Raw genomic sequence first — 25,699 nt, 5'->3', positions numbered from 1 at the left:
ATTCAAGGAGTGTATTGGATCAGAAACGTTGGCATGAAAGGAATATTTGCATGTGATTGTCTTTTTAAAAAGCTTTTAAATATTTATTTTTATATAATCTTATTTTTCGTTGCATCATTGTATTTCATTAAATCCAAAGATAGAAACCAAAATATGAGGGTTTTTAGAGCCAATACTACTCTACACTCAGTTTAAACGAGCATGTTTTAAGTGAGCATATTGTATATTCATATATGTATGTATATATATATATATATATGTACATATACTATATATGTGTGTATACTTGTATGTGTGCATGTGTTATTTAGCTTAGAGATTCAGGAGCTAGGTATAGAAAATGTAATTCCGGGTGTAAGAAACATAACAAGACCTTCATCACGTTAATTCTCCCATTTGTTAATAAAATAATAATGTAAAAAATAATTTCCCCCACCTTTTATCTTTGTACATCTGTCTCTAATTGAAGTTCTATAAGTCAGTGACATATGCTGTCAGATTGTTGGTCGCCGTATTGCTCTGTGTCTTACGTCACAACATTGTTTAGAGTATGAAAACAGAACAGTTTCTTGGAAATGACTTTGATATCACTTTGCAAAGAAGTGGCCTCTACTCCAGTACACTGCTTTTGTTACTGCCAGTCACCCTTTTTTTCCATCTGTTATTGATTCTTTTCAGAATAGTTTAGAAGCTATTTCTAGTCCAAACCTGAACTATTTCTTAGGAAATCTCAGTTGGAGCTAATGTATTCCATAAAGGGCTCATCTACATTTGCGGGTTGTTTACATTTATTGAAAAATACATAATGTTATAATAGACAATTTGACAAAATAAAGGCCTTCCTTGCTACGGTACACCTAGCTTTGAGGTCAAACCATCTTTGGCTTCCTTGTTTGATGTCTCCCACTTGTTGGTGCCATGATTTCTCTTTATTTTCAGGTCCTCCCAGCTCACTTTTCGTTTTAAAGGCTTTATCTGGACCTTATCTGCTCTCACTTGATCTATTACAAACTGAAATGTCTCTGTGACATATCCCTTGGTCTGAGCCAGGTGACTTAAGGCTAAGCTAGAACTGGAATTCTTCTGGATAGGGAATGCGAGTGGTGTTTCATGCTCTCAAAGTGATATAAGGTGAGACAAAATGGTATAAGGTCAGACTAATCCAACTACTATGTACCCTGTAACCAGCATGATTGTTTTAATTACAGTTATGTAGTGCCATGTTTTTATCTGTTCTGGAATATTTGGATGCACAGCTGGAAAGCATATTATTAAGTTGTTGTTAATGCCTTGATACTTTGTTATGTAACACTTGTCTCACTGCCCCACAGAAGGGGCTGTTCTTTCAGAATCCATCTTAGATGGATGCAGCGGGGGGTTAGTTAGCATATTAGCTGGGCACTTTTGGTTGCAAGGAACAGAGACTCAAGTTACTTTAAGTACCTGGTTTTATGGTCAGGATACATGGGAAATGGAACCAGGCCCAAAAGGCTGACAGGAAGGCAGCAAGACAGCTGCAGGGATGGAGCCGCTCTCCTCCCCTCTCAGCCCTTGAGAAGCGCATGGTTGCTTGTCCACCCTCTACATTTCTGCTTCCTTCTCATCTTGCTGGTAACTGGCTTTCACAGCCTCTGCTTTCTATCTTTACCTCAGTGTTTCTACTTCCACGTAATCTGGCTTGATTGTAATATCCCTTTTCATGGAATCCTTTCAGCTCTGCCTTTATAGTTTCTTGACTTTTAGCATTTCTCAGCTCACATTCCCCTGAAAGGGTGTGTTCCATCTGACTCTCGTCTTTCACTCTAGGCCACATTTGAGCCCTGTGTGTTTGTCCTGACCACAGTCTCTGGTGAAAGGCAGCTTTAGTTTGTACAATGTGACATCCTTTCTCACCACTCCCAAACACAGCATGCTGACGCTGACCAATTCTTATTGTAGCCAGTGCCCATTATAAGAAGTAGCAGCTGATTGGTTACATAGTTGCCTATTTTATAAAATCTTATAGCAAGATCTTCATTGTGATTTTTGTTTTCCTTTTGTTAGTTTTTTATTATTACTTTATTGTAGTGTATACGCATCGTAAATAATTATGAGTACAAAGTTTTATAACGTACTTCCAAGAGCGTAACAATGACTTTTAAAAATATAGCCCTCATAGTCAAAAGAGTCTCTGATTTCTTCGCTCTGGAGTGTCTCCCATATTGGTGTGATTCCTTAGAGCTAACCATTACTAACAGTGTCATGGACATCCTTCCAGACAGTACCTACATGCATATAAGCACATATATATGCTTTTCCTCTGCTTATACATAGCCAAAGGCAACACCGTGGGTACTTACAAATAAAATGAACACTTAGCGAATGATTTTATTTATTTAATTTTTGTAGTTTTTATTTGGGGACTTTCAACTTCCTGACTCAAGATAAGATAGTTTGAGCACCCTGTCCCATCACCTGGGGTAAGCAGTAAGGTGCTGTGTATATGAATCTGTATAAATTTATAGCATTAATGCGCGTCCTATACTAGAGGAAAAAACAATGAACTTAAAAAATTTTCTAAAAGGCAAAGGCCAGGTCCTTCTCCATTAAAATGTGCTTTAGAGGGTACCACTCATTTTGATTTTGACCCCTCTTTGGCATATTGTGTCCTAGCAAAAGATTACTAACCTGTGGGTATCTGAAATGAAGTAGCAGCTTTATTGTAAACACAGTAGCCATCTATTTTGTGATGGCATGATCTCTCTCTGAGTAAAGGAAGCCCAGAGTAGAATGTTGGAAGGTATTGAGAAAAAAAGAAGTTTCTTATTAATACATCAGAAAAGTATTGAATGTATATTTGAGAAATTTTTGAAAACACAGAAGAACACAAAAGAAAGTAAAAGTATCATTTTGGATTTTTGGATATTCCAGGTCTCATTTGGACACACCAATATGTTAATTTTTGTAATCTTTAATAATAATGCTTATGTTATAATTTACAGATATATTTTGACAAATTGGAGTCATGTAGAACAAAAATTATAGTTTTGTGCTTCTTTTTTTCACATAACATACTAGATGCTTTTGCCATGTCATTAAATCATTGTTTGAGGACATTTAAAATCTTAAATGTCTACATATCGTCATAGAGATATGCTGACATTTATTTAGATATTCTAGGTCATTTCCTAAATGTAATTTTAGGTTCCTAATTGTTTCTATTTCATAATGTTATTTCATTGTGGAGCAGTTATCATGATTTAAAAGGGTTGGCAGTCAGCTGTGGGCAGTAAGTGGCTCCTGCAAATTCTACCTGAGGGAAGGGGTTGGAGGGCCATCCTCTCTGTGTGTCTGGGTTTCTCTGGGTGGTGGGTGTGGCTTCACTCTTAGAAACCACACTAAGGGTGGGCTGTGCAGCGATGAAGCATTCCCACCAGAACCGGAAGGGCTCCTCCATTCTTGCTTTCAAGGCTGACCTTGGCCAGCCCTGTCAGTTTCAGGTTTTCAGACCTGCCTCTAGAGACAAGATTAGAATCATACACCTTCCTGTTGCATAAATGGAAACACTGGTAACTGTAACAAGAACACATCTACCATCCTCTTACTGGGGAGGGCTCATTTGAGGAATTGGATCACACAGGTGCCTGAAGAGTTTTGAATACATTTGGTTCATTGTTTTCATTGGTCTCTATCAGAGCAGACGTGAATCCCTGCCAAAGGTCTGAGAACGACACCCTGGTCTGTGGGGACAAAGTCACCACTGCACCGCAGGGGTCAGGATTGAGTATGTAGCCTATGCTGTTGCTGGAAGACCTGCACTTTCTAAAAGGGCCCCAGACTTAGATGTTCTATGGCTCTCTGGAAATCCTTAAAAACTCTTGAGTAAGAGGACCTGGCATTTGCATTTTGCGTGGGGCCTCACAAATCATGTAGCTGGTCCTAACTGGGGTACAAAGTAAAGTAGAAAGAAAATATTTGGATGCTTCCTTCTCAGACAACACCCCAAAGAGAAGGAAAAATCCATTCCAGCTGGCCTCCCCTTTTGCAGGAGAAGGTGCCTGTGACTTTAAGAGACTGGCCTGCAGGGTGAAATGGAGCAGATCATGGATGCCTGGCCTTCTAGGGGGCTGGGGAGATTCAGTACATACTAATTGGCTGCATGACAAAGGCTCTGCACACAAAATGCTGTTCAGATTTCAGTCATCTGCCTTGTCTGCTAAGTAACAAACCAGCCTTTATCTTTTGTAGTAGAAAATATGAAAGTCGTGGCTTCTTTCTCTCCTTTGAGCCCTAATTTTCTGGGTCTTTTAGAAGTATAACTTTCAAAGACCCTGCAATCCAGAATTAGTTTGAAATGCTACAAAAATTGAGAATGAGCTTTGTCATTCTGGCCCCTTGAGCCGGCTCCCTCTTGGTAAGAAAGGAGTCAGGGGTCTCTCAGGGACTACCTAATGTACTAGTTCAGCTTCTCTGCACATGACACCATTGCCCCTTGGGATAAATATCCAAGAAAAACCTCATGCCTCCCCTAGTCATGTCTTCCTGCCTTCGACTGAGAAATGATTTTGTTGAGTCTTATTTTAGTTTGTAATGGGAAAACAATATCTTTTTCACTTTCCAAATAAAAACTTATGTTACAGACTTGAATCTTCCTTTTAAACTATACATATGATTCTAATAAACACAGTCCCTGATAAATTAGTGCCCTCGGCCTCCCCTTCCCTAATTTAGTGCTATTTAAAGTGTCAGCTTGCCACCTCGTTGTTCCAGCCTTGAGCTAAAGAGCAGATATTGAGATTAAGCATTTAGAAACCTAAATCAGAAAGAGCAAGTTACAGAATTAAATGATTAAAACATCGGAGGCTTGCATTTTCTTTGTCTTTTTTCACATCGTATAGATTTTTTTTAGTATTTCATATGCACCATATTTTACAAAAGCAGTCTGCAACAGATTGCAGATTAAAAAACAAACAGAAACTGATTCTTAACCACAAATAGTTTGAGAAGTACCATCCTAATGGACAGAGTCGGCAATGTATTTTCTATCCTACTAGACTTCTCATTCATCTTTTCACAAAGAGTGACGTGTGTGTGTGTGTGTGTGTGTGTGTAAGTCTGACTCCCTCCCCTCAAGTAACTTGTCACATTTTAAGGCAGCCATGAGATACTGATATACTTCTGGCTGGAATGATATCATGAGAGGCAGCTATTGAAGTTGAAAGGAAAGTGTTATGGGTGGTCTGTTCAAACCAACAACAGTGGTTTGAACAATAGTTGAGAAACCATTTTTACCAAGATATTTTAGGTCAGAGAATGTGCAATACTTAGGAAAATAAAAACACTCCCAGTCTATTCTTCACTGAAGGTGGAATCCCACTATTGGAAGCCAGTAGTACCCATTCTGGAGAAAGGCTGTTACACTCTTTGAGATTATGAAACTTGAAAAAAACACATCGCTCCCATCTCCAGCTCTAGCTACCTCTCCCAACAAATTTCCCAGGTCCTCAACTCCTTATGCAGAGAACAGCCTTTGGGGACAGAGCCCCAGAGAGCAGTTTTGAGGCTCTTGGCCTCACCTGGGGGGGTGCTGACTCGGGTAGTAGATGGCCATCAGCTGTAACCATTGAGTCATTGGCCACTAATATAACTGCCGCGGCTGCGTTGGGGAGTGGAGTCGGGAGGAGAGTTGAGGGAAGTCAGAGAGTCGTTCTGTCGGTTGGCAGAAAAGTGGACAGCAGGTCGCACGTCGTGTGAATCCAGCCTCCAGTGAGATTGTGGTGGTATGACTCCCCTACGTATGGCTCCATTGGTGTTCCTTTTTGGCTTCACCATATCCTGCGTTCTTATGTGGGGAGTGGGAGCTGAGACCCCGCAGGCCACCCCACACGACACAGCCATTGCCCATTGTTGTGTGGGGCGGCCTTCAGGGTCTCTGGTCCCACTCCCCACATAAGAACGCAGGATATGGTGAGGCCAAAAAGGAACACCCACTGAGCCATAGATAAAGGAGTCATAACACTATAGTCTCGCTGGCAACTGGGTTGGAGACACGGGAAGCAGGACCCACACTGTCTGCAACCTGCTGTCTACTTCTCTGCAATCCACAACCCGCACTCCGCCGTGCTAGCTGCAATCCATGCTTCCTAGCTCAGCCACCATCTTCTTGCCAGCCCCCATCTTTTTGCTAGCGAAGCCACGGCAGTTATATTAGTGGCCAATGGCTCACTGGTTACAGCTGACGGCCAACTAGCCACAGCTGATAGCCATCCAATCACAGTTTATGGCCATTTACTACCTGAGCCAGCACCTTTCTATGTGAGGCCGAGAGCCTGGAAACTGCTCTCTGGGGCTCTATCCCCACACCCATATTCCTCTCTCATACATGCTGTGGCTGGCCTACAATAGCCCATATGTACCTTCACATTGTTACGGTGATACTAGAACTCAGGTGCATTTATAGGCACGGGGCTGACCCTCACCTGGCAACTGCAGCCTTCCCCTTCATGGCTGTGCATACAAGACAGTTTCTCTAATCTCACCTGGTCCTCTGGCTAGAATGGTGTGCAAACTAATGTTTACCAATCTGCTTTGGACGCAGGAGTTTAAGTTGGTTAATTAAATCTTTGGGTTTTCTTGTTTGTTGACAACTGCTAATCACCAGACTTTCCAAAAGTAGGAGACTACAAAGACTTGTGCTTTCCCTAAATATCTGTTTTGAACCAACTTAGTTCCAGACAAATCTCAATATTCATTAAAAAGTGACAAATTACTTCTAAAATTAGAGAATTGGTTTCCCAAGGTGCAAAGTTTCAGATGTGAGTTTGATCTGCATTACCTCCCACGCTCTTCCAGCCTTTTTCTAGTGTTATTTTTCACCTCCTTTCACCGTAACATTCTCAGACAATTTTAATTATTTAAGGCTAACTTGCTAGCACTTACTATGTTGGGTAGTTGGTATAAAGATGTATAAGCTCTGTAAACAATTCTCAGTTTCTCCCGAGGTCCATCAAGTTGAAAACGTTGTGGCCCCTTTTATAAATATTCAGCACAATGTACTGGACCTGACTGTCGGCTCAGGGAATTCTAAGGTGAATAAGGCTGTGCCTGCTCTCAAGGAGCTTGTAGACTGGTGGGAGGAAACCGTACTTTTTTTCCAGTAGGAAACAATGTGATAATTACCTTAGTAACGTGAAGTGCCAGGTGGTTGGCAGATGATAGAAAAGAGAAGAGTTAATTGCCAGAGATTGGAAGGCTGAGTGTTCAGAAGGATGGGGAGTGTGTTGAAAGAAAGAAGAACAAATGTGTTAGGTGACCTCGACCTGAACATTGAGAGAAATAGACATTTTCTGGAAATAGATAAAAGAAAGGACATTGCCAATCAAATAAAATGACTGGTGTAAGGCCTTGAAGGCTTTAAAAACAAACAAGAAAACAGTTTTATTAAGAGAGGTGTAAAATTATGATGTGCCTGGAGTTTGTACCTCTGTCAGCAGCTGCTTCTGGATGTTATTGTTTAATTGCTTTCTGCCCCACATCATGCAGCCCATGTAAGTGCTAAGACTCACAGGGGATAAACCATTTCCATCTAGCCGAAGGACGAGGTGGAAACAGATGATCCAAAATGTTTGCGTTATATATACATCGAAGATTATAAAGAAGGAAATTCAAGGGTACTGCATCTTGGCTTTAAGAGAGATCAGCGTATATTTGCTGTAACAAATCGAAATCCAGTGTATAGATTAGTGGAAGCCTCTTCATGGTAAACTCTGAATTTCTGGCCTGGGTCTCTCAGCAAATGTCAGCACAACAGGAGAGACAAATAAGTCACAGAACGGGAAACTGGAATGCTCAATAAACAGGAAATAGACACCTAAACTCGTGAATAATGAGATCCATGCAAATTTAAACAACAAGTAGATACCATTTCTCACCATTGAGATTGGGATAAAAAATTAATAATGCTAAGTATTGGAGATATGGAGAAATAGAGACTCTCTCACTTGCCTGGTGAGAGTATAAATTGGCACAACCACTTGGAGAGCAATTGTGTAATATCTAACAAGGTTTACAAATGCACTTACCCTATGACCCAACCATTCCGTTCTAAAACAGTGTGCTCACATACTTAAGGATCATGTGTAAAGAAAATGATCGCAGTGTCTATTATAGCAAAAAACTGGAGATAAACCCAAATGTCCTTTATTAGTAAAATTGATAAATTATAGTGTGTTTATACAGTGGACTATTACCCAACACTTAAAGTGAATGAATCGATTTACAAGTATAACCTGGGTACATTTTTGAAACATGTTCTTGGGTAAGAAAAATAGGTTATGGAACAATATCTACTCTTTATCATTGATGTAAATTGTAAAACACTCATCATTGTTATATATATATTCATGTGCTTACTTACATATGGGGCAATAGAAGTTTAAGGACCTGGATAAGCAGAATACTACACAGCTTGAGAGTGGTGGGTGGAGAGAGGGAAATGGGGGTGAGGAGGCACAAAAGGACCTTTGCTGTTTGTGTGTGTTACGTTTGCTTTCTTTCAAAACAAAAAACAAAAACAAAAACACAGCTCTGAAGGAGGTAAGGCTAAATGTTAAAGTCAGTGGTGGTCCATGTATTTTGTAATTGCCTATACTTTTTTGTAGTTTCTAAAGATTTTATTAAGCGACAGTGCTTAGTGCACACCGGGCACTCTCTAAGTGGGTACTATTGACACTTCCACGTCAGGACCCAGCCCAAGACGGTGCCCACTCCCCGGACCACGCTGGCCTGGTTTTAGTCGATCTCGGCCTTATGTCCACCTGGCTGTGAGGCTGAGGGAACACAGGCAGGCTGAATGACCTTTAGGATTCTGTCCACTTTCACATAAATTGTTCCGAGATCCCCAGTAGGTGGACAGGCCATTGTCATGGGCACATTGCTGTGTGTCTGGCGCTCTCCCGACACATCTCCGCCCCAGAAGCAGGGGCTGCCCAGGCGTGGAGACGTAACTGTATGTGTCACACACCCTTTAGTGCCCACAGCCAGGTGGGAAGCCTAATTTTGCAGAGTCTTTTCTGAATCTCCTCGAAAACAGTGCTTTTATGTTACCAGACGCCCCCAAACTAATGTAACAGGTAGAGGCAGAGAAGTTATTTTGCGGACCATAATTTAATGTAGTTATCTCAGGCAATCAAAGATTGTTGAATACCAGAAATAGCTTGACTAGAACAACACTTTGTGTGGGAAACGATGAAAGGTTCAGTATTTTGACAGCCATTTCAGAGGTATGAGTAATCAGACTTCTAAGAAAATCCTAATTGCTGCCTTTCTTTTGGGGGCGTGCTCTAGACCAGATTTACCATCTTCTACTGTTCTGTATGCACAGAGGATAGAAGAGTAGTTTCTCTTTCCCAAAGTCTCGACTTCTTGTATCTGTAGAGGTTAGGCAGCATGGCAATAACTTATTATTTAGTTTTTTCTAAAAATACCTAACTTGTCCATTCATCCAACACGTGTTCAGAGCTTACTGTGCCAGCAAAGTGCAGGGCCCCGGGGTCTGACGGATTCAATTAGCTTCTGTCCTCAAGGAGCAACTAATGTGGAGAGAGGAGAAGAAATGGAACAAAGCAAAACATGCAAGTCATTTTAAATAAATGTAGCAGGTGTTACAGAAGCCCAACTTGGAGGGAGATCAGGGTTAGAAAGAGGTGGCATGAGGTAATCAGGAGTCTGTCATCTGAGGCAGTGGGAAGTGAGAGTTGATGGGCAAGCACAACATTCCAAATGGGGGAAAACACGGGTCAGTGTTACCGGGGGAGAGGCTACTTCTGGATTAATGTGGAAGTGTGTGTTTATTGGTTTGAATGGCCAACTGCATACCGCAAGTCACAGTACCGTGTTTCTCCGAAAATAACACCTAGCTGGACAGTCAGCTCTAATGCGTCTTTTGGAGCAAAAATTAATATAAGGTCTTATTTTACTATAATATAAGACTGGGTCTTGTATAATATAACATAATATAACGTAATATAATATTAATATAATATTAATATAATATAATATAATATAATATAATATAATATAATATAATATATACTTGGTCGTATATTAATTTTTCCTCCAAAAGATGCATTAGAGCTGATTGTCCAGTTAGGTCTTATTTTCGAGGAAATGGTATTAGTTTCTGTTTGGCTATCCACTGTTTGAAGAATGGTCACAAAAATTTTCTAATTTTATGTGCACCTCAGGTGAGTGTTGTGTTATTATACTGTTTGTAACTTGAAAATATTTTACCATGGACCCCCATGGTAGGTACCTGTTAGTTTCCATTTAAATCTTAGCAGAAGGTGGTGACACCCATTGTGAATGCACACTCAGAGTGGGTGAGCTGGCATCCAATCAGAAGCTCTCACTCCAGGAGGGGTCTACTGTAAGCAAGTCGGTATTCCTCATCTCTGGGTGACACCAGAGGTTTTGTTAATGAGAATAATGGATGTCGGAGATGGCTTTTAGTTGGGGACATTTGTAGTGGTCGAGATGTGTGGATTGACTGGATCTTTTCAGAGGTCTTCCTTCCTGGGTGCTACAGAGTACAGAGGTCTAGTGAGACATTAAGGATGGAGAAACTGAGGCTCAGGGAGGCTGGGTCTGAAAGTTGGGACGTGGCAGAGCCAGAAGTGAAGAATTCCAGAACCAGAACAGTCTCTGTTAGCTGCTCTGCCCAGAGAGCTACACTTGCCCTTGGAAGATCCTTATCTCCGGTGATACTCTTTTAGAGGTTCCAATCCTTGATTGAAACTCCCTAACCCCAGACTGACACCTGTGTGCCTTAGAACCAACATATGTGACGCTTCCGGTATTTACGTCATTTTATTTCTTCTTTAGATTCAAGAAGAGGGAAGTATTATAAACGTTCAGTTATCATGGGGGATGCATTTATTTCCAGTCGAAGGGGATCCAGTTTAGCTGGCACTCTTCTGCTTTTCCTGTTAATGTACTTTTCTAGCTGCAGATAATTCAAAAGTAATGAGAGGTCTTTGCAGCAAATCTGAGTCACAGTAAACAAAAATGCACACGTGTGTGACATTATGTGGAAATCTAACTCTTGGAAAACTCTGCAGGCTCTAAGGGTTTTTATTTTTATTGTACTTCATGCAGTCCAGAGCAAACCAATGAATTAGTTTCCACTTTAGCGAAAGTTTGTTTTTCCTGGTGTCTTCAGGTCAGCTAATGGTCACTGTGGTTTGGAATGAGCCTAAATGGATTCCTGTCCTTTGACAAAGACCAAGGACAACTGCAGGACTTCCCATGTTAACCTCTGTTAGGCTTCTTGATTAATAACCCTGGTTCAGGAAGGCAGATGCTGCTACAGTCACTTTACAACTGAGGTAGTCAAAGCAGTGAGAAATTAAGTGGTCTGTCCCCACCGCAGAGCTGGGTATAATGGAGTCAGAGCCGTAACTGCGCTCTTCTGAACTCTAGTCAACTCATGCATGGCTCTTTCCATGACCCCAACCTGCCAGACAAGGAGGAAGTGAATTGCAGTGGAATTGTGTATACTGAGGTCTTAGTTGGTATGGTTAGCCGTTATTAAAAACCTCCAGCCATTATTATGAGACGACAGACACATCGAGAGCTATGGGTGGTGACACTTTCAGATCTTGTGGTTCGGATTCAGCAGAACTTCATGAAAAGCCTGCTGGGGGCAGGCACTGAGCTTGGAGCTTTCCTGTGTGCTGTTTATTTTCCACAGTGGCAGAGCAAGACAGGCTGGGGGACTTTAGCTTCCCCCTTCCAACCTCAGCCACCATCAGTTCCATCCCAAAGCCATCCTTAGTAAGCATGCAACCTAAGTACGTCAGGTTAACATTCCCCACTGCCTGGGAATGGGAAAGCACTGAGGAAACCCTTATGCATTTCTCCCTCTTTCCTGCTCTCAGGCTTGCTGGTGGGTACCCTCGATGTGGTGTTGGACTCCAGTGCCCGGGTCGCTCCTTATCGAATTCTCTACCAGACTCCGGACTCTTTGGTCTACTGGACCATCGCCTGCGGTAAGTAGCAGGATTTGGAAATATGAATAAATGCTATGATTAACAGCAGTTTGTTGGAAGAGAAGGAACATTTATTTGTGGAATGCAATCACTTGGTATTTTAGGGTAAGTGACCATAGCCATTTCCATAGGTGAACCCCAAACCCCAATGGCTTAGCACAATAAAGGCTTCTTTCTCACTCTGGTGAAGTCTTGTTGGGATCCTGTGGCCTCCTCTATCTGTAGTGACACCCTCTGGGACCGTTTTTAAATTGCTCTCTGCTTAGTAGGAAGTGTTGTCGTGCTGGGGTCTGAAGATTGGAAGATAGTCAGATCCGATCTCTGCCCTTGCAAACACATGTAAATAGTCTATTAGAGTGCAGCGTGAACATGCACCACCAGTGCCAGTAGATTGTGGGGCTCCCATCTGAATGCAGGACTCTTGGTTTGCCTTGTACACAGGTGGGCAAGTTATCTGGGGGTGATTTCAGGTTCCAGTGCCCTAGTAATACTCCGTCGAGGACTTCATAGTTCCTGAAATAATTCTAACATTGCATGTAGTTGCATCTCTTTAAAGTTATTCTGGTTAAGATGCAAACGGCCCCATGAGAAACAATGGAATGTATCAGTCATTTGTGTATTCTGGGGAATGAAGGATTGACATCGAGGTTCAAGACTTGGAAAAAACCACCCAGGAGTGAAGGATGGGGATTGGAGTGAGAGTCAAAGGGAAGCTGGGACCCCAAAGAAGGCAGACTTACCAGTGTAGCCCAGGCTGAGTAAGACAGCAACCCAGCCCCCCTTGTGGTTCATTCAGTGCAAAGGGAGAGACTCGCTAGTTACTGGAGAAGGGGAAGTACCCTGAGCTAGTTGGTTGGAAAAGTGTCACATTTCGCTAGCCAACAATCTAGAATAGTGTTAAAATAGTGTAGCCAGCAAGTGAAGAAGTAAAAAGGAAGGACATTAGAAATCGGGCAGATTTCTAATGAATGAGGGTGTGGAAAGAACACTTTGACACGTTCTCACTCACCTTCCAGCAGTTCCACCACTTGTGCCAGAGGCTTTTGAAATCCCCTGGAGCTTGGCACCCTCTGACTTCCCCTGGCCCTCTCAGCTCCTCTCATTCCCAGATCAGTGCACATTTACAGTGATATGAGCCACAGGTGTGGGCCTCTGTGACTCCACTTCTCTCTGGCCTCTCAGCCCTAACCTTTTTCTCCCTGTTGCCAGACATGGTTACTCGGCCTATTTCTGAGACTTTACCCTTCTACGAAGCAGATCCTATGAATGCTCATGTGGGAAAGAGCCCAGAGTTACAAAGCTGGATTATTCCTGAATTTTTTGCCGAGCCAAGGCTAAGGAACACTAGGCAATAAATGCTGGTGCCGTAATTTATAGCACTTTCATTTTTCCAGTAAGTAATGCCTGTCACAACTGTATGATCTCATTATAATAAACCCAGAACAGTTTGAGTTTTAGCTTTTGTTTCTATTGATTACCCATAGAGATAGCTCCAGAGTTTCCTTGTGGAAGACTCCACGGACGTGACAATCATGCCGAAAGTCCCATTCACCCATTAGTTGTTCTTTCTCATTGATTTCCATTTAAATTTCCAAATTGCTGGCTTCCCTTCATGAGAAGATTTTTAAGAGCGGAAGCAGCTACCTTAAAGCGGTTTCTCTGATATGCTAACCTTTCAGTTTGTGATTTTAATGTTGTTTCTTCGTAAGCTACAAACTTGGTGTTTGGTGGGACAGTATGTTGGGAGCTTTGTTTATTTTCTTGAATTGCATGACTCATTGCTGTAAGAGAAGCTTCAGCAGGAAATTGGGTGTGTCTAATTCAGTGGCCTGTAGAATACCTGGGATTCCAACCTTATTCTATGCCACGAGCCCTGTGGACCTTCGTTACATGTAAAGTGAATTCAAGGGAGTGTCTAGAATCAGCGTCTTCACATGGCCCACGTTCTATAGAGGAGCAAATCCTACTCATGTGGTTGGGCTTACGTGAGCCACATGAAACTAGCCAGAGGTGGAGTCTTTTGGATCCAGCGTCTAACTTACTGCCAACGTAATAATCACCTGCCCTGGGCGATAGGAGCCATACAGGAAGGGGACGAAGGAACAAAGCAAGTTATTTGGTTAAACGTGATTTTCATGTGCTTCTTTTTATTATCTTCTAACAGTCTGTATCCAGATTAGTTTAAAGAAATTGTTGTTTTGTTTGTTTTTGTTTTTTTTCCTTTTTCTTGGCATTGAGACCTTTAGTTGGGAAGGGGAGCCAAAACAACTTTCCTAAGTAATGACTCTACTTTCTTTTCACTACGACCCAAAATGAAGCCACCATTCTCTTTCATTGATAGCCATTGTGCCATCAGCTCTAGTCTCACTGAATTTTATTTTGCTTTGTAGTTTGTGCAGTAAATGATACTTTTTGCCATCTCTAAGAACGTAAGGAAGCTGTACTGTAGGAATTTGTCCAGCCAACTTTGTTGAGCTAGTTATATATTCTGACAGTTCTGCCTCTTCCCCCACCAGACAATAGACCGATGGTTTTCTGCCTGGGGCTCTAGGTTCACTAAGGTCCTAAATAGCTACAGGTCTCTCCCCAACCACTGGTGCTTGTACTTGGTGCCCCCAAAGGCAGGAGAGAGCCCCGTCCTTTGGAAGGCCCCTCCCAGGCCTTCCGTGGACTTAAGTAGAAAGCAACCCATTTGGCTCTCCGTGTAAGAACAACTAGAAGGTTCTAACAGTAAGAAGGGTTATACAGCCTCAGTGAGAATATGGACACAGAAATGCAGGTAATTCCAAATTGTCTAAAGAGGAGCTCGGGGACAGCTGGGGAGGAGAGTTCCAAACAGAAAGAGGAGCTGTTGACACTTCCTCTGGATACATCTGACCTTGGGACAGGCCTGATTAAGGAAATGGGGTGGAGGGTATGTGTCTGATGGCCACCTCACCGATGACACAGTCCTGAACACTGCCTTGAGTCAGCTGCCTGTTGACTTAGTTTCCTTCTTCTTTACCAGCCTAGAATCTCCTCTGGACCTAAATGGTCATTTGTATGCAGCACTGAAAGCTGTCAGCCACTGTCCTGTCCAGCACTATTAATTTAATGGGATACAGAGGCAGAGTGAATGCCCAAGTTCATATTACTCATCATAGCCGGTTAGTGCCGAACTGAGACCAAGTTCTCAGGTCTCCCACGTGCCCAACCCGGTACTTGGTCAGGAGCACTGTGCAGTCTTGTAGGATTAAACGTTCTTTCAGTCAGCAGCTGGTAAGGCCCAGAATTTAATTAAAGATTGCTAATTGGTTCTGCTTCTGCTGTTTCTCTAAGTAGATAGAAAAAATGTCGGGTAATTTAGTTGCCTTACATATAAGAAACATGGAAAGTGGAATTCGGTTGCTATTTCATAATCCTATCTTGGTCTATGGACCTCACAAACTAGTCTTGGATCGTTGGGAACAGAGGAGCTTAAGAAAAAAAACAACTTGCTTTTTTTCTTTAAGCAATATGTGTTCATTGCAGAAAATTAGAAAATGTAGATAAGCAAAAAAAATTAAAAAATTAAAAAACAGTAATATATCATAAATCACCTTCCAGGCTTTATATACATATATAATGCTGTCTATACATACACATATATACGTATAGACGTTCTATGTCAATAAAACGTTTTTCTATACTGTCAATTTTAATAGGTAGATAATATTTTGTTGTGTATATAACATAATTTAACTAACTGATAGGCTATTGTTGGAAATCTAGGGTTTTCCCCCTAACTTAACTGCACTTTAAACAACCTCAGTGAATAGCCTGTGAACAAAACCTTATCACATCCCTCAATTATCACCTTAGGATACATTTAGAGAAGTAGGTATGCTGCGTCAAAGCATATCCATAAAGGTAAAACTTGTAGTGTCTCTCTCCCAGTTGCCCTCTAGAGAGATAACCATTTGCATTCTCTCCAGCAGGGTAGGACAAGACCTTGGCACTTACGTAAAATAAGGACATCAACCTCTGATTCCTACGCCAAGGTTGGATGAATTAGCTGAGCCTCTCTGGTCTTAAAGTGATTATAAAGCCATGCGCATATTGTTATGACCTGTAAGAGATTATAAGCAGAGTTATGTAAGAAGCTTAGAATAGTTACACAAGGAGTTGTTCTAGGCCTTCTCTCAGTAACACATACACTTTGCAGTTCAAACACTGTCATGCCAGGGCCAGAGAGATTTCTGCTGAGATTGTATTAGTCAAGCAACAGTTGAACAGCTGATATCTTAGTGTCGGGACCTCTAGAAGTATCTTCTGTGTCACATTTCAGGATGAGCTCTTTGTGTTGCGTTGCTTATGATGATGATGATAAGAAAAGTTTCTGTTTACTTAGTGCTGTTCATGTTCTAGACCTGTGCTAAAGACTTCACGTGTCTTATCTTTAATGCCCAGCACAAACCAGTGTGGTAGGTGTTGTTTCCTCCATATTACGAAGAGGAATCTGAAGCACGGAGAGGTTAGGTAACTTCCCCACGGTCACAAAGCTACCATATGGCGTGGTGGGCTTCAAACCAGGGGTACTTTTCTGATAAAGTCTGTGGTCTGAGTCATTGTGTAATATCGTCTCCATCTCCCTGATAACCAGGCTCCCTATCACTCCAGATAATCTAATCTCTAATCATATTTACCCCACTTCTAAAATATGTCAGGAGGTGGTAAAGTGTAGCAATTGAGAGTGTAGGTTTTAGAGACTAGAAAAATCTGGCTTTGATCTTACAGAAATGTGACAGCCTCAGTTTCCTCATATATAAAAGGCTTATAGCTGGAACTACGCAGACAATTGCTGTTGAGATTACGTTTGATAAAATATCTGAAGTTAAGCATGGCTTCCGGCCTTGATAAGTACAAACAAGTAATAGATAACATTATCATTGCCTTTAACCTGTTTTTAATTATAGCTTTAAATACATTTCAGTAAATTATATTTAGATCTCTAAACCACAAATCTCCCTTTTGTTCCTAAGAATGTTTTAAATCACCACAGTATTTTGTGATTTTATCTCTTGCCCTCTCCAAATACAAGTGTGTCGTTTTCCTGGCAGTAGAGAGTACATGGTGGCGGCTTTGTAAATACTACAGGGACAGCAGGTGCTACTCTAGTGTATTGGGTATTAAGCTTGCCTTCATTTGGTATTTAAATTTCAAAATTATCACCTTTATAACTAAAGTTTTGTTTGGATAAGGCCATAAAATAGCTGATTCCGTCATTTGGTTCCCTTTTTAAGTAGCCCCCAGGGCTGTTCATTCAGGCTATTCATTTGAGAACTGGATCAGCTCTGGGATCCAGTCTATCCTGGTCTGAAAATACTAGCTTGGTTGCTTTGTAATTCATAGGCGATTTAGTGGGTAGGCTTTGCTCTGTTTTGTTTCCTGCTGTGTCATGAATGGTTTCCTATTCTCACAAATAGACACACGAATATATACCTGCACATGTGCATACACACATTTTTAATCAGTGAGAATTTACCATCTAAGTTATCCTGGAATTTAGTGCTGAAGTCTCAGGACCAAATTTAATTCTTAATCATGTGTCACAAAGAAATATGCACTGAGTATCTATCAGTGGGGACTCAAGCCTTTGTTCTTAAACCTCAGAGGCCAGCTATGATGGAATCAATTTGTGGGTCCATCTCAATGCTTCTTCCTTTTTATTTCAAGTTGACTGCATGTGCTCTAAGGTACATTTCAAACTAGATGACGAATTAGACGAGGATGATTTAGTATTTTTCATCATCATAGATAATGTTGAAATTGCCCAGATGAAAGCACAGGGCCTACGGCTTTTTAGAAAAACCCACTTTGAGTGGTATTTGGATTCTCTTTTTACAAAATTAATTTCTAACTACCTTAAGCCCATCAAGGGTTGATCTGATTTTGACCTCAGCAGATGCTTTCACTTAGACTTCCTGAAGTATTCTCATACATGACACCAGCTTTCTTCGTTGTTCCAGCTGATTGCACAGTTGGGTCAGCTTGTTTTTCCCACTGCATCTCTGTAAATGAGGCCTTTCCAGAAAGTCGACAGCCAAGCCCTTCCCTTCTCTTTTGAGCGTCCAACACAATTTGCTCAAACTGCGGGTCAGAGTCAGGGCAAAGGAGCTTCGCGTTATCTCACTTTAAGCAGTAACAAAAGAAGATTTCCAAGATCCTAGATATTGCAGCACTCGTACTTATTTTTTTGAGAAATGAAAGAGCCATTTAGAAGGAATAGCTAGGATTCCAACATGTTTCCTATGGAGTCTTTGCTGGTCTCCAAAGCGTGGTCTGGCAAAAGTGACAGTTGCTCTACAACTGTTCACGGGACATTGGCTCTGTGATCCCTGAGAGGTAACCTGGACCATTTGTTTGTTCTGGGGTCAAAAGTGGACAGAAGTGGACACCTGCTTTTAGAAATAGTTTTTACTAAATTGACATCTTTGGAATTTGTCTCATCTGCTGGGGGATGAACCCAGCTATGCCTTATGGGTATCCTCACAGTTCTAGACCCCAGAGTCTGGAGCTATGAATACATGTCCTCATTTACTCTTTGTCCATTGAGGGAAGTGTGCAGAAAGTATGGTGCATTTGTGCAGTAAATATAATTGTAAAAGGCACATTTTCATTACTCGCTCTGGAATTATCTGTTGGGTATAGATAGGAATCCATAGTTAATTCCTAAAACTGCCATTGGCTGCTGACATTTGTGTCTTTCCTCAAATAGTATATGGTTGCATAGAATGGAACACAAAGTTCCTCCTTGTCTAGAAGCCAGCCTTTTGGAACTTTGGAATCGTAGGTGTGGATATAACGAGAAGAGTTCTACCTCCAAAACCTGTTTGGTAGCCCAGCTGCAGGCCCAGAGCACTGAGTAAGCTGAAAGAGTTGCAGATCTGAAGATACTGAGATTTGCACTCCCAGCTCCTCTCCTACACATGGGGGGCAGTGAGTGGCTGGTGATAATGCTAAAAGCCAGCCTTTTCATGTGACACTGACAGGTGTGGGAGAAGCAACAGGAGATGGAGAACAGAAGAGGAGCAGCACACACAGCTGCAGTAGGAGGGGAGACCAGTGATGGTCATAGAAGAAAGAAATGGGGGGACTTACTTCCCAGGCAGCGAGTAGGGAGGAGAACCAGTGGTACAAATGGTATTGGGAGGGGGAAAGTGGAGCTAATGGAAATGATGGACAGTAGGACAGGGTGGAGAGCAGGAGGTCCTAGGGCCACAGAGAAGGCAGGAGGCGGGGAAACAGTGTGGATAGTAAATCTAAACTTCAATATAACAGTGCTCAGATGGCTGCATGAAGATGGAGATCAGTCATGTCAACCTTCCTCTAAAACCATGAAAATTGAAGGTATGGGTAAATGTTTGTTGAATGAATGCTCGCATGCATATGTATACCCTTTCTACCCTGGATGTGTGTATGTGTGTGGGGGGTGTACTTATATGAATATGTGCATAAAGAAAACTGAAGGCAGCATGTGCACAGCTGAAGGCATATCTCTACCCCAGGTCTTGTAGCTGATGGGCTTTTCTGTCTAGGGAGGTTGAACTGTGGTTGGATTCCATTACCAGTGGAACAGGGACTCTAAAGTCAAGTATGCAGTGTGACTTCCTGGTAAAGGGCAGAGCATGGTGAGATGCCTGGCTGAGCCAAGGGCTCATGTGAAAACCAGCCTCTGGAAGGACATCTGTGGTCACCATAGGCAGGGACGGAGGAGAGACAAAATCAGAGACTGGGAATTGTGCCCGATGGGTCTGCAGAAGTGCAATCATCCCATGGGTCCCCAGGAGTGCCTCTGTCCTAAGGAGCATATATGTGACAGTGCCTTCATCCATGTAAAGACACACAGATGGTGTGGCGGGGTGGAGGGTGCAGTGCACAGCTGGCATTTACTCTGGACAGGGCTCTCTCTGTACATGATAGCCAGTCACAGCTGTTGATGGTGGTGACCTGTTTACACACAAGGAAGGCCGCAGTATGTTTCTAAAACTGTTTAAATTTAAAATAGTCATCAAAAAAGTTTAAAAACATACAGCACTCTTCCTTGTCTGTAAACAAAATTTTCCCAATGATTATTTTAAAATTTTGAGTCTAAAATGTTTTAAAGCTCTCTGGTAAACTCCAGAATGGCTCATTCCCTAAATGTGGCATTGTGCTTTGCATCTGAAAAGTGTTTTCTACTTTCCAAAGGGAATCTGTAGACATTATTCCTTGTAATCTTTGCCACATTGCTCTGAGATGGGTAATGGTTTTGTTTTGTTTTTCATTTGTCTCCATTTTACATGTAAAGAACTTGAGACAGAGACAGATGAAGCAAATTGTCTAAAGGCACCCAACTGGCTGGCAGCAGAGAGGGAGGGGGGCTAGTTATCTGGAGTTCTAGCTCCTGCCATGACATCGTAATACAGAGTCATCGATTGCTTTTACATGTAGGTGGCTGTGACCCCAAGTGAGTGAGCCATAAAAAAATGCCCAGAAAATGCTACAGACCATCTACTAGTTTTTAGCATTTTCATAGGGCTGCCTCTCCACTCAGAAATTTGCTTTTCATCCTGTACACAAGCATTCCGTGTAGGCAATTTTGGTGTTCAGGCTTGAAGTAAAAGAGAATAAACTTGGGTTTGGTTTGGTTTTGCCTCTCCCCACGCGGTCTAAAACCCCTCAAGCCTAACTGTCGTTCTCTAAGAGATTTTAGTTCTGCTCCCACAGGTGTGAGTATCATTTGTAAAAACATTTGTCTCCCACCTTTCTTTGTCAGGAATCAGAGTCAGATTCTGAAATATATTGAATTACTGCTGACAAAGAACAGAGAAAGGACATTGTAAAGAAATCAATGGAAAGATTACTTAGAAATCTAAGGAGAGGCCTGAAGGGTGAATCAGTGAAATCACAAAATCATTCTGTAACTCTGGAATGAGTAGTGCATACAGTTTATATACATGTTATACATATCTATGATATGATACGTGATATCTATACAACTTATATCTATCATATAGAGATGATTTATAAGACTGTTTTTCTGCCATTAACAATCCCAGAGCAGGACAAAAAGGGAAGGGAATTTACTCCAGGGTCTCATCTTACCTCATCTGACCACATCCCCGTTATGCCCTGAGGTTGTGAGTAGGACCAGTGCCGGTTCCATACGCTACAAGGCTGGGGTTGCTTCCATTGGAGGTTGCCAAGTGAGTTGACCTGTGCTTCTTTCTGACTGGCCCAAGTGTAGTGATTTGGTCGGCAGCTGTGAGGATGACCTCATCCCATTACATTTCAAGGCAGCTGTGCTCCTGAGAGCCAGGCGGCTATTCCCGAGCGATAGTCCATTTTCACATCTCATTCATAATTGAAGTGAGTGAGGATCATTTCTTTGCCTATGATAAGAGGTGGTTACATCAGATCTCCAGTGGCATACCGAAACTTTCCTACTGTTGCAACTTAACAACTGTAACCTAGTACTCTAACCAGATCTACGTTACCCTGGGAGGTGCAGGTTCTAGAAGAGAGGAAAGAAAAGGGCAGTGCTGACCTCCCAATCCAGAAAAGTGAATGGAAGAAATGCTGCTGCCTTCTAGTCTGAAAGTGGCCTAAAAGTTTCTGAATTCACCTCATCAGACTTGACTGTAACACAGTACAGCAGGTCCTTGAATAACGCCGTTTTGTTAAAACGTCGTTGAATGTCGATGAGGTACTCTCGGCGCTTAACTCTTGTTCGTATCAATTAGCCTATGGTAGAACTGGTTTCATTATACGTCATTTACCTTGAAGGCCAAGAACCTATCGAACACATTAAGTGAGGACTTCCTGTCCTTGTTCTTGGGTTTCCACTTCTTTAGGTGTCTTCTGTGTGTCTCCTCTGGAGGAGAGAAAGCATTTAAAAGCAGCACTGTTGAAGCAATAGTCTGCTTTGGTGACATGAATACAGATGACATGTGCCTCGTTTTTTAGGTTTCTTTTAAATGCCGACATCTATTTTATTTTTATTTTTACATTTGTACAGGTGGTTCCAGAAAAGAAATCACTGAACACTGGGAATGGCTTGAGCAGAATCTACTGCAGACACTCTCCATCTTTGAAAATGAGAACGATATCACCACGTTTGTGAGAGGAAAAATACAGGTAGAGGATGTCTTGTTTTGTTTTGTTGTTAAACTTTTAAATTGGCCATAGCGTAAAACTTACAGAAAATTTGTAAAAATAGGCAGATATGTGTACTTTTCTGATTTCTCTTTAATTCTTCCACACGAGGCCTCAGGTATATATATACTTCTTTGCATGTTCATTTTACACGTAAGTCCTGGATAACACTCCATATAAGTTCATAGAGATTGTTCACATGTTGTTCTTGTTGTTTAATTTTAATAGTTCTGTTTTTTTATTTTGAAATGATTTTTAGATTTACAGAAGAACTACAAAGACAGAGCAAAAAATTCTCGTAGACCCTACACTCAGCTTCCCTAATTGTTAACATCTTATATAAACGTGGTACATTTATCAGTACTAAGAAACTATCATTAACATGATATTGTTAACTAAACTACAGACTTTATTTAGATTGTGGCAGTGTTTGCACTTCATGTCCTTTTGTATTCCGTGGTCCAATCCAGGACACCAGGTTGCATTTAGTTCTTTATTTGTTTTAAGCTGCATATTATGTGTGTATGCACCATAGATAATTCAGCCATTCTCCTATGCTTGGACATTTAAGCATTTTCTAATATATTTGTATTTCGGGGGGACGGATCTTTATGATAAACTGGAAGAAGTGGGATTTTCAGGTCAAATGGTAAATGCATGTGTCGTTCTTCTTCACCAACAAGGTGGATTATCAAACTGTTGAGTTTTTGCCAATCTGGTGGGAGAGAAATATTTTAGTGTTGTCTGTAGTGTTATGAGTGAAATTGAACATCTTTTCATATGTTCAAGGACCACTTTTATATCACTGTTGACTGTCGGCTCCTATGTTTTTACCTATTTTTTCTATGGAACTTTTGGTCTTATTTTTCTTTAACTTGTAAAAGTTCTTTTTATGTAAAGGTCATTAACCCTTTATCAATGTTACATGGTGTGGTTATTTTCTCTCATTTGTCGTTTGTCTTGACTTTGCTCATGACAGTTTTTGCCATGCAAAGTTTAAATTTTTTATTCAAAGTTAGTAATTTTTTTCTATTATAACATCTGGAGTTTTACTCACAATGAGAAAGCCTTTCTTTATACCTACATGATGGAGGAATTCTATGACGTGATCTGACGTGCTTCTCATTCAAATTCTACAGAATGGTCAATTTTTATTTTATTGTATTTTATTTTTACTTTACTAAACCTTTACATGAACATGTAGTAATTTCATATTCAGAAAAAGAAGGGAACAAATACAAATGGAATCTCATTGTTCTCTAGAGTCTGATGTTTTTGAAGGAGAGAGTTGAATCTTAACTGGACCACAAAAAATTAGTTAGGACTGAGAAGACCAGGAGCACATGTAATAATGTGCTTCCTTACTGCCACCCTTAACCCCTCAAAATGAATATTTTATCACTGCTTCAAGATTGGTGATATAAATTTCTTCTCCATCGTTAATAAAGAGACTATAAGAGTAGTAAAGAGCATAAAAGTGAGAGGGGGAGACATGGCAAAGGATCAGTGTGAAGCTAAGAGGAAATGGCAGCCCCCAGACACACACACACACACACACACACACACACACACACACACACACACATTATTCTAGAATAATTGAGAGTTGTTTTGTTGATAAAACCAATCTGATTTTATAATGTCTTCATTTTGTTTCTAAGTCATGTATCTGAATTTCTGGGAAGTAAAGTAGATGGAGTGAGTCAGGATTCCTAATGTGATCATGTCGGAGGGGCGGAGTGGAAGGGCCGTGGGTGTGGGGAAACATAGACAGGAAGCATCTTCTCTATCCAGGGGCCACTACTGAGGTTCTCAGTTACCTTTTCCTGTTATCGTCTTAGGGAAACAGGTACAAATAAAGAGCTGTAGGAAGATACTGAAGCTTAGAAGTGACACCAGCCAGAAGGAAAAAAAAGAAAACAAAACAAGGACGAATTATGTCAAATAGCCATTCTTTTCATCGTTTTCATTACACCAAAAATGTCAGATTAAATTCCCCTGAAACCAGTTATGAGGAAGGAATTGCTATTAATACAATTATGTGTGAATGTCATTCATGTGCAAATGAATAGTTGAAGCATTCACGGATTGTCCAATAATTAAGAGAACCAATAAATTTATTTGCTTTGAGATCTAATTGACTTTTATAAATTATAAATGTAATAATGAACTACAGACGCAGCCATAATTCAAACACCATAGATAATATTTTGTATATTTCTTTCTAGATTTCTAATATGTATTTTATCATAATAGTCTTACTGTACATATAATTTTGTATCATGTCTTTTTTATTTGACCAGTATGCACTATGTATTATATAATTTTGTTATTATTTTAATAACTGAATACTATTTCATAATTGACTTTAACGTTCCTCTCTCTAGATGTCTCATTGGTTTCTAGACTAGTGGGGGTCAGGCACAAACAATAATACAGTGAACACTTTTGTTCATATAACTCCCTGTACTTTTTGCTTTTTTCCCCTTGGGACAGATTGCAAAATGTTGGTTAATGGATTAAGTAGTTTAAACATTTTTAATGGACCTTAGTAGATATTGTCATTGTATTGGAATGCCTATGCTATTACACCATTGCTTACTTTCATTATTATAGTTGTTTAAGTGGTTTTTCAAATTGAACAGGTCAAAGCTTACTGGTTTAATTTTCTGTCTCTGATTGATTGTGAGGTTGAACATTTTTTCATGTTTGCTAAGTTCATTTTCCTGTTTTTGTGAATTGCCTGTCAGTGTCCCTTGCATATTTGGATTGTAGGAATTTTTCCAAAGTTATGTGGAGCTGTTGCCTAGAACCAGGTGACCTATTTTACATTATGTGGAACCTGTAGAACATATAGGAAGGAGATATTCTATCCCTTTGTTCCATCATCCGGCTCACCTGGCTAAAAAATTACAGCAAACTAAGAAGAAAGTTACAGCAAACTAAGGAGAGATTCTATATTCTGAGCCTTTCTTTTTCTTAAGTGTGGGCATGTTGGGAGGGATTATTATAAGGGACATTATCCTTACTGTCGAAACTAGTTGGGAAGGTTTTGTCTGTTGATATGAGTGCATTAGACCCCAGACTGTCTCAGAGTGATGGATCTATATCCTCATAAATCCTTTCATATTTAAAAATGTTTTCTTTTTAAATTTTAAATGAGCATTCTAGAATGTGGTGTTGAGGAGATCTGTAAATGGCATAGTCTGAACTTAATGTTTTTCCACTTAAAACTTATGGGTATCATTTGGTTTGTTATACATTGCTCTCTTCTAATATTCTCCTTCTTCTGACGTTAGGTAAGAATCTACTATAGTGGATATAAAAAGTACCTGGTCTAGAATTTTGGATTTTATACTGCTAGTAGTAGAGAACCACTTAGGCTTCTTATAATAAGAGTCTTATAGTCAAAATTAGTCTTCGGAAGATAAATTTATAGGAAGCATCCAGGAATACTAGCAGCATAATTGCCCAAAGGCAGGAATTCTGGGAATGAGGCAGTTGCAGTTTTCTATTCT

The 25,699-nt window shown here is 40.8% G+C and overlaps 1 protein-coding gene across 2 annotated transcripts in view; it reads left to right on the top strand.

Moving 5' to 3' along the window:
- TBC1D9 (TBC1 domain family member 9) overlaps positions 1 to 25,699 on the top strand; it is an 86,358-nt gene that overhangs the window by 26,158 nt on the left and 34,501 nt on the right. For both annotated transcript variants that reach the window (XM_081077567.1, XM_081077566.1), the window contains exons 2-3: positions 11,916 to 12,026; positions 22,045 to 22,163. In XM_081077567.1, coding sequence (XP_080933693.1) covers positions 11,916 to 12,026; positions 22,045 to 22,163 — 230 coding nt within the window. The remainder of the gene's footprint in view (positions 1 to 11,915; positions 12,027 to 22,044; positions 22,164 to 25,699) is intronic.

This window comes from Rhinolophus hipposideros (assembly GCF_964194185.1).
Source record: "Rhinolophus hipposideros genome assembly, chromosome: 16".
Lineage (NCBI taxonomy): Eukaryota > Metazoa > Chordata > Mammalia > Chiroptera > Rhinolophidae > Rhinolophus > Rhinolophus hipposideros.
Note: the sequence above shows the minus strand (reverse complement) of the source record. Positions and strands in the feature narration are given on the sequence as shown.